Source organism: Ambystoma mexicanum, chromosome 11, assembly GCF_040938575.1.
Source record: "Ambystoma mexicanum isolate Mex_15411 chromosome 11, UKY_AmexF1_1, whole genome shotgun sequence".
Classification (NCBI taxonomy): domain Eukaryota; kingdom Metazoa; phylum Chordata; class Amphibia; order Caudata; family Ambystomatidae; genus Ambystoma; species Ambystoma mexicanum.
Genome location: NC_090934.1, coordinates 900,422,590 through 900,435,034, shown reverse-complemented (window position 1 = coordinate 900,435,034; position 12,445 = coordinate 900,422,590). Strand labels below are relative to the sequence as shown.

Genomic DNA, 12,445 nt, shown 5'->3' with positions numbered 1-12,445 from the left:
CTCTGGCCAGTATGAGGCAGCTGTTAGGTGATAGTAGTGGTCTACAAGCCCTAATCAGCGTGCCCTTGTAGGCAGTGGCTGAGGCAGTCATATTAACCTGTTTTGTTAGATTAGTGTTGGCATCAAGGTAGAAACTCAGAGTTTTTACATCCTTAGAAATTGGTATGTTTTTCCCATCGATAAGGATGCTATTGTAGTTAGGACTGAGTTTCTGAAGGTTATTGGGTGAGCTGACTAGAAGTAGCTCGGTCTTATCATCATTCAGGCAGAGGCCATTTATGGCCATCCGTGCCTGAATGATAGAGTAGACTTCATAGATCCTACAGACATGAGTATCATAGATGCCTGATAATGTTAGGAGTATCTGGGTGTTATCTGCATAGTTAGTGTAGGTGACATCCAGACGGTCCAATTTGTCGAATAGGGGCTTTGTGAAAATATTGTACAAAGTGGGCGATACGCAGGAGCCTTGTGGGACACAGCAGATGATGGGGATTGGATCAGCCGCATCTGTGGGTGAGAAGACTCTCATGGTTCTGTTAGCGAGGAAAGATTGGATCCATGTGACAGTGGAGTTGGAGAAATAAGCTGCCGATGACAGGTGGCTGCATAAGATTTTATGATCAACTAGATCAAAGGCTGCTGCTAAGTCTAGGAGTAGTAGGAGGGCAACTCTGCCTTTGTCTTTTATTTCATCGATCTGACTTTTGAGGTCACCAAGGGCTGTTTCCGTTCCATGTTGGGGTCTAAAGCCAGATTGACGGGTTCCTAGTAGTTGATTGTTCTCTAGATAGTCTTGAATTTGTAAATATGCAACTCTATCTAGGATTTTCAGTGAAAAAGGGACTGTGGTAATCGGTCTATAATTCGTATGGTATAGAGAGATCTAAAGTTTGTTTCCTGAGTAGTGGGAGAACCCACGATTGTTTCAGGTTGCTTGGGACTAAGTTGCTGGCGAATGAGGCATTTATTAGTTTCGTAATAAAAGGAAACAAGTCTCTGGCTGCATCTTTTATGATTTGAGCTGGGCAACTGTCACCTTTGCAGTTAGATGGTTTTAATATTGCTATAATTTTTTGTACCTCAGGTATGGATACGTTATTGAATTTGAATCCTGAGTTGAGGTGTGTGGTCGAGGGCAAGATAGGGTCGGCAGGATTGTCATAAGTTAGTTGGAGACGTTTGTCAGTAATTTTGGCATTGAGTCCTGTGATTCTATTGGAGAGAGCATTTTGAATGCTAGTGCACCAGAGTTTATCCTTAGTGTAGGTATCTACCTGTGGATTAGGGTTTTCCAGTTCTTTTAGTATGTTGAATAATTATTTAGTGCTGGAGCCTGCCTGGTTTATTTTAACGTTGAAGGTTTCTTTTTTGGTGCGGAGTATCTTGCTTTTATAAGTGGAGGTGATATTGGTTAGGTTAATTTTATCTTCTGTAGTAGGAGTTGTTTTCTGAAGTGTCTCATGTTTTCTTTTTTCTCTACGTAGTAATTTGAGTTCCGGAGTGAACCACGACTTCAGATGTGCTCTGGGTTTACTTTTGCGCAGTTTAAGTGGGGCAATGGTATCTATGGCTTTGGTCATGCAGTCATTGTAGTTGTCAACCAACATATTTAGGTCATTGGTGGGAGGTAGTGCATAAAGGACAGGGATTATCAGGGGTTTTAGGGCCTCTGCTGTAATGTTGCGTTTGTTCCTAGTCAGACAAGGAGGTGCAGTAGCGAGTTTCTTAGGCTCTAGGTTATTGACACTGATTTCTAGTGATAAGAGATGATGATCAGTCCATACGAGGGGTGAGCAGTCCTTAAGGGTGATGTTGCAGTTGAGGTCTGATACCCAATCAAGTGTCCTACCTTTCTCATGAATGGGTAGGGTGCATATTTGTGTGAAGCCTTGTTCTGCTAGTGCATTGGCTAGGGAGGTGACTAGAAGGTCATTGGGGTCGTTATAGCCATGGTTGAAGTCACCTACGATAATATTTTGTGCCATAAGTTTGGTATTCTCGGCTAATAGTGATGTAATGTATTCTACGAATGATCCAGGAGGACCAGGAAGCCTGTATATTAGGTGGATGGTGACAGTGTTTTTAGGGGACGTTTGGAGCTTGACTGAGAGGAGTTCGCAGGATGTTAGAGGAGAAGAGGTGGACAGTCTCATGTCAAGAGTGGATTTAAAGATGATGGCTATTCCTCCTCCACGAGCGTTGAGTCTATCAGCTCTGAGGATGGAGTAGTTGTCGGGGATAGCTAAGTTTAGAGAAGGGCCGGCTGCGTCAGGCAGCCAGGTTTCTGTCACGGCTAGAAAGTCAAAGTTGTTGGTCAAAATGACATCTGCGACTTCAATTGCATGGGCAAGAAGGAACCTAACATTTAATAGTGCCCCTCGTATCAGGTGTTTTTGGGTACCCTTCTGGGTGTGACTAGAGATGTTGTCAGCTAAGTTCTTTGTCATGTTAGTGTTAGTGTTTTTACGCATGTGAGTGGGCTGGTTAGGGGCTGTGCTCAGTTTACGTATGGTTTTCGTGTTGGTTTTGGCTGGCAGGTTGGTGTTCAAGTGCAGTCTGGTGCCTATTCTGTTATTTCTCTCTGTTGTGTCAGGGTTAGTGGTAGGTATACCTACTTGCAGGTAATATACAGTGGGTGAGGACATAGGCGTGCCATAATTGAAGTTAAGTGTGGTGTGACATGTCGTGCGAGATCTAAAGTGGTGATACCTAGGCATGCCAGAGATGGGATAAGAAAGGTTGTTTCCAGTGTTAGGGTGGAGTTTGGCATGCTCTGTAATGTTTAGCTTGGTGCATGTTTTGGTATCATAGGTGAGGTCATTAGGGCTGGTTATGTGAGAATATTGGTTGTCTGGTGGAAAAGGTGGCATGGAAGGCAGGAATGGAGTGGGGAACATGATAGGGTGAAGCCGGGGGCAGACAAGTTTAGACAGTCCATTTTTGTACGGTACATAGTAGTTGCCAAGGCATGGTACACTATCTTGCATAATGCAATAAGGGAACATAATTAAGAAAAGGCAGATTTGCCTAGTGACAGCTGCAAGATGGGCTATTCTGGCAGTATGTAATAGGGCTAGTAACAGCAGGATAGACTCTTTCAGTGTAGAACCTTAGGCTAGCCACAGCGGGGTATGCTAGCAACAGTAAGTATTAGGGCTGGCAGCAGCATAGGCTATTTCAGCCTTAGAGCAAAACATTTTCTGATGGTATTACCTGATATCGTGAAAGCACACACAGGGAACGGAGTATATACGGCAGGCTGGAAGATTGGCTTAAGTAGGCTAGTAAAACGGTTTAGCAAGATAGTATAGGAATTAGAAGCAGTAATAGGCTAGTACAAAATGCATGTGGTATAGCAGTTAGAGGCAGAAATGGGCTAGCACAAAAATCATAAGGTTTAACAGTTAGAAGCAGACGTATGCTAGCACAGGATTGGAGTAGGTGAAGTAATCCGACTACGTGCAGTAGCCGTGTACTTTAGGACGTGCAGCGGCAATGTGGGAATTTATACGCTTTCAATGCCGGGTGTTAGGATCAGGCTCAGCACCGTACATGCAAGGCTGTGGGCGTACGGTTTACCAGAATAATAGGTGATAAGGAGTAGTGTGCGCACACGGCAGATTGTGTGCTGATGCCTCGGTGCGCTAGATATAATGCACAGATGCGTGATAAACATACGTGTAAAGGCGGTTCTCTAGATACAAATTATGAACATGGTGCCAAGTAGCTACAGTGGTAGTTTATGCTGGTGTGTTTAGGATTGCATGGTCATGGTGATGCAATATAGGCGGCGGGCACAGTGGACGATTGCTGGAAGTCTGCGTTCGCAATAACAGTTCAGTGAGTCTTTAAAGTAGCAGAAAGTCATGAATAGAAACAGCTGCGAATGTCATAGCGATGGGGGAAGTTGGCCTATGCGTTAAGCCCATGTGTTGTCGCAAGTCCTACATAGCATTAAAGTAATGGTATGTAACGCAGAAAAGTGCTTTAAAGTGTGTCACAGGTAGGGTGCTTACCGGGTAACCAAGCAGATTTAAGACAGGCACAGACAGGCCCTTTCGCCGAGGAACCGGTTCCACCTACTGGTTTCGATGTGGGCAGGATATATCACCAGGCAGCCAATCAGGCGCTGCAGTGCTAAAACAAGAGGAAAATCTTGTCTGCTGATGTCGTTGTATCAGGCGGCCATTGACCGCGTTGTGGCTAATGGCGATTTCTAGTGGCAATAGTGTAAAAGTGAGAAGGATGGCCCTGCAAGCCAGGGTAGACCTCCTCAAGGGAACCAACGCAAGAGCAAGAGAAGAGGTGGTGGTGATCCCCAACTCAGACTCCGAGGAGGAGGACGACGACAGCACACCCCTCAGCGAGATCGCACTCCTGCACCAACGGCTGAAGACAATAGAAATGCTGCTAAGCCTGGAAGGCCCAAGCAGTCGGAATACGGACAAGGATAAGGAAGAGCCGGGCACGGACACGGACACAGACGGAATGGAACTCGAGGGAGAGGGTTGTGCGGAACAGGACTGATCCAGGATCCGAACAAGAACATCCCCTTAGAGAACCAGAACCCGTAGCTTACACATTGCAAGATGGCCATGTCACTGCTCACCTTGAATGTCAGAAGCTTGAAGGACAGGACCCGAAGGGCAGGCACAATGAGCTATCTGGCAGCCCAGAACTGCGATGTGTGCTTTGCCCAGGAATGTGGAATACCGTATGACCGGTCGCACAACCAACTCGAGGAGGAGTGGAGTCACGGGCCGTCCTTCTGGTCAGGAGGGAACGACTGCAACTCCTCAGGAGTGGCCATCCTTGTAAGGGGAAGGCACTTCACAGCTGAATCAGTAACCGAGCAGGTGAATGGCAGAGTGCTGTCCGTCGACGGCTCATGGGCAGGGGAACCTGTATGGCTGATCAATGTGTATGCCCCCCCGACCAAGAATGAACGGTTAGAAGTCTTCGAAAACCTGAGACTGCTGCTCGTTACCTCCAGGACCATCCTGATGGGGGGTGACTTCAACTGCACCATAGAGGAGGGCGGACGCATGGGCCCCGGCTCTGCAGGAATGGACGCAACGTCCCGGCTGCTCCGGGAGATTGTCGGGGAGTCCTCCCTGAGGGATGTCATCGGGGGCATGGGGACGAACGCCAGGAACTACTCCTGGAGTCGCCCCGATGGCTCTGTGCGCTCCAGGATCGACTTCGTCTTCACCTCCCAGACGGTAAAGCCGGTACAGAGCTCCATGGTTGCCGTACACTTCACCGACCACAGAGCAATCAGCTTCACAGGGGAACTTTCGGGGAAGTTCCCAGCCGGGCCGGGATCCTGGAAACTGAATTGCACGCTGCTGGAAAGCGAAGAGGCAAAGGCAAACCTCAGGCTAGCATACACAGAGTGGAGGAGCATGAAGGACTGCTTTCAATCCACGGGGGAGTGGTGGGAGTGGGTCAAGACCCAGGTCCAGAGCTTCTTCCAGGGTGTCAGCAGGGCTGCGGCACGGGAAAAGAAGAGGACGTTCAGAGCCCTGCAATCGCGGTTGCAGGGACTGTTCGACCTCGAGCTCAGAGGCTGGGACGTGCAAGACGACCTAGAGGAAACCAGGAGAGGTCTAGACAACCACTTCCAGGCGGAATCTAGGAAAGTCATGTTCCATTCCAGGGTCGAGCGACTTGAGAAGGACGAAAAATGCAATGCATTTTTCTTCAAGAAGCTACACTCCACTACCACGCCCCTACTGGAACTACGGGACCCAGAGGGAAACCTCCAAGACGAGAAAGAACTGGTGATGAAGGTCGTCACAGACTTCTACAACAGCCTCTACTCGCCTAAGGCGTCGGAAGGAGCCCAGGCAGACAAGTTTCTGGATGGGATCTCGAGGACACTGGGACCGGAGGAAAGAGAGGGCCTGAACGCACCCTTCACGCTGGGGGAGCTGCACCAGGTGGCCACCTCCTTCAAACGCGGCAAGACCCCGGGCTGTGACGGGCTCCCAGTGGAACTCTACACCGAACTCTGGGACCAGATCGGGCGGAATTTGCTCGCGCTATACGAGGAGATGGCGGAGAAGGGCAGCATACCACAGACTCTGATGGAAGGCACGATTGCCCTCTTGTACAAACAAAAGGGAGAGAGAGATGACCTCAAAAACTGGAGACCCATCTCGCTCCTAAACGTGGACTACAAGATCCTGGCAAAAGTGATGGCAAACTGGCTCAAGAAGGTTATCGGGAAGCTAGTCCACCCAGACCAGTCCTGCGGGATACCAGGGCGCCAGATAGCGGACAGCTTGGCCCTGATCAGAGACACGATCGAGTACGTCAGGGACCGCAGGGTCCGAGCGGCCCTGGTAAGCCTCGATCAGGAAAAGGCTTTCGATAGAGTGTCCCATGAGTTCATGGACCGTGCCCTGCGAGCGATGGGTCTGGGAGACTTCTTCTGTGACATGGTGCGGACCATGTACCGAGACATATTCAGCAGCGCAATGGTAAACGGGTGGAAGTCGGACTCCTTCCCGGTGGAGTTGGGTGTCAGACAGGGCTGCCCACTCTCACCCTTGCTGTTCGTCTGCATCATCGAGCTCCTGGCGGAACACATCCGGCAGAACAAGGACATACAAGGAGTGAAAGTGCCGGGGAACGAAGGCAAGGGGGAAGTGAAGTGCTCCCTGTACATGGACGACGTTACCGTCTTCTGCACAGACGGGTGCTCGGTCTAGGCCCTCGTAAGGACCTGCGAGGACTTCGGTAAGGCGTCAGGGGCCAAGATAAACTGCACCAAGTCAGAGGCCATGCTCTTCGGAGACTGGAACCCAACGTACGACCCTCTGCCCTTCCCCATCAGACCGGTCCACATGAAAATCCTGGGTGTGTGGTTCGGCTACGAAGGGGCCGCGACAAGGTCGTGGGACGAGCGCGTGGCGAAAGCCAAACAAAAACTAGGGCTATGGAGCCTGCGGAGGCTGACCATAGAGGGGAAGATGCTGGCTCTGGCGAACGATGTGCTCCCGGTCCTACAGTACCTTGCACAGGTCTGGCCGGTGCCGAAGTCCACCGCAAAAACCATCACGAGGATGGTATTCTACTTCATCTGGAACTCCAAGATGGATAGGGTGAAGAGAGCAACCATGATCAAGACACACGACAAAGGCGGGAAGGGGGTGCCGGACATCCCCACCATGCTGAGAGGCTTCTTCACCAGCAACTGCGTGAGGCTCACGCTGAGGAGCAGTGATGAAAGACACGTGGGTTTCCTGATGGCCCGCTTCTTCCTACTCCCGGTATGGCGGAGGCTGGGATGGGTGGTGTGGGACGCCAGGATCCCATACAACTGGACGGCCCCCTGGTACTACGCTGAAGCGGAGCGTTTTGTACGAGAATTCCAGCTGGAGGCGGCGGCGCCGGACCAGTGGAAGAATGGGGCCATCCACAAAAGCATTTGTGACTGGGACGTTTGCGAGCAGATCAGGACCCTATCATTGGAGGCCGCAGAGAGCATGTGGGGCAATGTGGCATCGAAACGGCTCACGAACAAGCACAAAGACGTCGCCTGGATGGCCATCCAGGGAGGTCTGCCGGTGCGAGCGTTCATGCACGCCAGAGGTCTCAACCGCTTCAAAAACTGCCCCAGGGGCTGCACGGCGGACGAGACAGAGTACCATCTCTTCTAGGATTGCCCCTACGCACGCAACTTGATGCGGGACTTGGCCACGGAACTAGGGGGCACGATCCCGACGGCAAACATCACCGCCGAAGCAGTGATGTATGGTTTGTTTCCGGGGACCCTCGCACAGGAAGACACCCGGGCCTGCTGGAGAATCCTGTGCTGCGTAAAAGATGTGCTCCTTTTTTCCAGAAACTGCCTGGTGGTAGGGAAGAAAGAGACAACGACGGAATCCTGCCGACGGATGATCCACAGTCTCCTGAGAGACTACGCGATCATCGACGGGCCGGAGGACGACAGCGATGACGAAGAAGAGTGAGTAAACGTACATTTACACAACATGTTCCTGTGCTCTTTCTCAAACAGGACCCACCTCTGGGTGGAGAAAATGAGGGAATCGTCGGCCGCACTCGAGGCGGCCAGACGAGGATGCGTAAGTAATGTGCACCATAACCTAACATGACCTTTTTCCTTTCCAGCCAAAACAGTCGACAAAGTCAGGCTTGTGCACATGTTGTCAAGACTACTCTTGAAGACTGATGAGTAAAAGGGTAATTCTGAAAGTGACGATCTCCCATATCTGAACGGATGATGACCCCGACAAAAAAAAAAAAAAAAAAAAATAGTGTAAAAGTAAGGTTGCAAGCACTGCAAACGCATCAGGATGCACAATTGTGTTAGAGCCTGCCTTCTTAATGATGAGTGTTATTGGCCCTTCTGTTTTGTTAAGTGCACTCAGCTTCACTTTAGGCTAACTTGGGAGTGGCTCAATAACACCTATCACAGCTGGCCAAATTGACCTTGAAGGCCTCAAAATGATAGGCAATCTCTTAAGCTTGAAAACACGTACTGAGCATATGGTTATGTTTATGATATATTTAATTGCATTCTGACAGTACTCTGATCTTTAGTTTTAGAAGTTGTTGTTTCATTTTTCAAGGTGTTCCGAGTTTTTGCCCTAGAAGTGCACACACATATATCATGATACACATATAATGGAAGATAGCCTTATCATGTTCTAGTTGTGACAGTACAATTGTCTGATTATAATATGATGCCATAGATGTGACATCACAACTTTCTGATTATATCCTATTCTCCTAGATGCAAACTCAGTGAACACAACCTAAAAGGCAGCGAAACGCATGCTAAAACTGCAGGCAGTGATGGCCATCGAGGTCTAAGTGAAGAACCTATTGCCATTATAGTGCAATTGAGTCACGGATACACAGCCCCCCTGGACACAACTGCGCAGTACATAACTTGTTTGGCTCCATCCAGACTCACTAAATGGGGTGAATAATTGACATTCAGACCTAATTGGAGAGGCAGAGGGTGGGACAGCGAACCAGTAGACATGAAAGTTTCAGCTAATCATGGTGCAGGAATGTTTTGCGCCTCCTAATTTGTCAGGATACGTTGTGTTCCAGAAATGTGGGTTGCCCAGCATTCTATGGCCACTTCATGGGCTGCAATGCAGGACTTTTCAGACAATCTCGTCTCAGAGGTGTCGAGCCTGGAGGCGACATCTGACAAGTCTGCTTTTGTCCCCAGACATTTACTCAGCCCTCGTCACAAACCTTGATTTACAGAAACAGCGCATCCAGTGCATTAGCCCTCTGTCTGCTGCACTTTCCTAAAAAACATTGATTCTTTTTCTTCTTTCAAGTCATCGATATGAGGCTTCAAAAGCAGTAGAGCCATAATTATTTTGATGTTATGAAGACTAATGTAACCTAAATTATACATTTTATTAATAAGTCACCTATGGGTATTGAGGAGCCTTGTACTTTGTATGGCACAGAACACAGCCTTATCGCAATCTGCAGGCCGTGTACCTGGAAGCCTGTTGCAGTGGACATTACACTTCTGTGTGCAACCATTTGTGCGTCAGGCTTCTGGCTTTGGGACCAGTAGACTGTGAACATATTTAACAGTGTTAAAGCATGCAGTGTGGTCTATTACTCTATGTATTGTCTGCTGCCTTTGCACCCAAGATCTCAGTTTACAGTGTTCCTGTCATGTAAAGGCCATTTGTAATCGGTTCTTTTGGCATCCAGAAGTCCCGGTGTGTTCGTGGACCATGGGTGCAGGGGAAATCCCCGGGCAATGTGACGATATATGCTGACATAACAGGATCCGGCATCAGAAAGGTAAACAGCCCTCAACGTTTCCAAAAATAAAATAACAAATAGTACTAAAGCAACAAGATTCTACTTTAGTTTAACCATATATTAACAAATGTGCTACTTTGATGGGTGCGGGGGCAGTCATGTTATACGAGTCACGTTGCGCCAGGGACACAGCCAGCAGAACCACCATAAAACAGTGCAGCCTCATGTAGTCAATTACTGCCGTCTTATTAAGCGTTATAGATCAATCCCGAGGGACGTACTGGGAGTTGTAGGCCCTGAAGACCAAGTCAAAGGGCCAAGCATGACAAGGGCATTTAACATGGTCTTCAGGGCACATAATTCTGGCATGGCCCAAGGGCGTGGTTTATAAAGCTATTATGTCCCTGGGAAAAAGGGGCTCAGTGGGTGAAGAAGGCAATCTGCTTAGAGTGATTGCTGGGAAATGTAGACTATGGTGAGGAGGGAGGGGCAGGCTTAAAACCCAACCAGGAAATTGAATGGTGGTTGGAGGCAGTAAACATGGAGAAGTCGAGCAACGTCTGCCAGGTGCGGGCTGGCAAATATTTGTGTGCAAGGGGGAGGAGCAATTCGCCCCATCTGAGTATGTTAAGGAGTGTGGATGGCAGGGAATTCAGAGTACCGCATGACGTGTCTGTAAGGTTTGGCCCGGGCAAGGAGGGGAGCAGCACTGGTGGCAGGGCACTCAGTGCGGCACACCTATGATGATAGGGCGCGCCGCTATGTGAGCACTGAGACAAAACATGGCACTCTCATGATGAGACAGAGTGCCGGACTGAGAGTCCTATAGTGCTGGTGGCCGGGCATCTCGCTGCAGCATTCCTTCACATTGCAGGAGCGCCACGCTGACAGTGGTGTTGCTGCTCTGGCTGCAGGCCTCTGGGCATGGCTCTCCCTCCCATCACATGATTGTTGCGCCAAGAGCCCTGCTACTGGCGCTGCAACACTGGCGGAATGATGCGGCCTCCCCCTAATTGGCCAATTTCTGGGCAATACAGAATTTCTGAGACATACCGGCTCATATGGCCCGGAAATTGCCCAATGGATGAGTGCCACATCACTTGCCCAGGTGACAATATATATTAAAGCATCCCATAATAGGCATGGTCATGATATGCTAAATAATTCCTCACCCAGTAAACACTGTCATGAAATGATTAGCGCATACTCATATACCTAAGTCGAGCCATCTTACGCACACCAGGCTAGAAACAGTGATCCCAAGAAATCTCTAGCCTCACAACTCTAGGTGCTGTGATATGCAGCCACAATTGCCATGGTACTGTCCCCTTATGACTATCTAATTGGTTCAGGAAAAAAGGGGGAGTTGGTTCTAGAGTGTGAACACTCCAGTGCTGAGCTCCTATGTATAGTTTTGATGAGTTCAAATTTTGCTCTTGCAGGGTCAGAGGTTGGAAGAGGTAAGCCTCTTATCGAAATTATGCAAAGAAGTCCTGGTTACCTTGCAAAGGAAGTAAACAGATTTTGACCCTTTTTTTAATAAAGGATCTTACGCGTGTTGCTAGGTTTTTTCAAAGTGTGGTTTTATTGGTCATAGTGTAGACACAATGTCTGTGGAAGGTGGTCAGCCGACACGTGTTTCAACCCCTGAGAATCTTTCTCAAGGCAGGTTTGGTTTGGTCTAAAGGGACGGGTGTCCCAAGTGGTCTCAGAAGCCGGTGGCGGGTTAGTCTCGCAGAATTGCAGTAGCTGTCCTTCAAACTGTTACTTCTAGTTTTTGGATCCTGGACTGCTAAATAATTCTCACCCACTAGACACTAACCAAACCATTCGTGGGCATCTGAGAGCTGGAGGGAGATCTTTGTACCACTTACATGCCACGCAAGGACACTCCTCCCTTCTTCTACTCACCTTAGGAAGAGCCCAAAGATGACTCCCTTCTAGCAGACTGGAAGCTCTCGGAAGGGGGCACAAGAGAATAACCCGTGCATCCGTCCATTTGGACCCATCATGTAGCATGTGCTCATTCCTCCTTTCCTCCAGAAATGTGCAGAAGAGTCTTGCTTTCTTTTGGCATAAAAAAGGCTGCAGATTTATTTTCCACAACAGCATAAAAACCACATTGCACACATTAGTGGAAATAGCTCTGAAGATGCGGCGACTGCTCCGTGTCCAACAACCTGCTTCCCCCTTTCCTTTCAAAAGTCCAGTGTAGGCCCAACTCTCCCAACCCTTTGCGCCTGAGCCTCGCCTGCCCATGCAGGTGTTCCTGGTCGGGGAGAGCGCCCTTTCCTTGAGGGAAGCTGAGCCCTTATTGTTACCCTCAGACGCCCCTGCCGCTTGGGCTCCCAAGGGGCGCTGGTCTGAGAAGAGCGAAGAACCTTCCGGCTTTCTCCTGGCTCATCCAGAGTCTCTCTCTTGTGCTTGGTTGCCCAAACACTGCCACGCCACAGGGGGGTTACCGTCCACCGTGGCTCCCCTTTTCCTCATGTCACATTTCCAGGGGTTGAGTGCAGATATTGCAATAGAAGAGATCCATCCCCATTGCCGACAGAAGTACACCATCCTTTAGGTAATATTCTGGGGATTTCAGGTTAATCAGGCAGTGCCTGATCCATGCAAAACCTCTGCCCCTGCAGAATTTTGACATTGCACAATTCAATTTTCT

At 49.1% G+C, this 12,445-nt stretch overlaps 1 protein-coding gene across 1 annotated transcript in view; it reads left to right on the top strand.

Moving 5' to 3' along the window:
- LOC138505064 (mucin-19-like) overlaps positions 1 to 12,445 on the top strand; it is a 424,600-nt gene that overhangs the window by 314,461 nt on the left and 97,694 nt on the right. The window contains exons 45-48 of the mRNA XM_069625388.1: positions 4,704 to 6,706; positions 6,845 to 7,654; positions 7,856 to 7,978; positions 8,030 to 8,096. Coding sequence (XP_069481489.1) covers positions 4,704 to 6,706; positions 6,845 to 7,654; positions 7,856 to 7,978; positions 8,030 to 8,096 — 3,003 coding nt within the window. The remainder of the gene's footprint in view (positions 1 to 4,703; positions 6,707 to 6,844; positions 7,655 to 7,855; positions 7,979 to 8,029; positions 8,097 to 12,445) is intronic.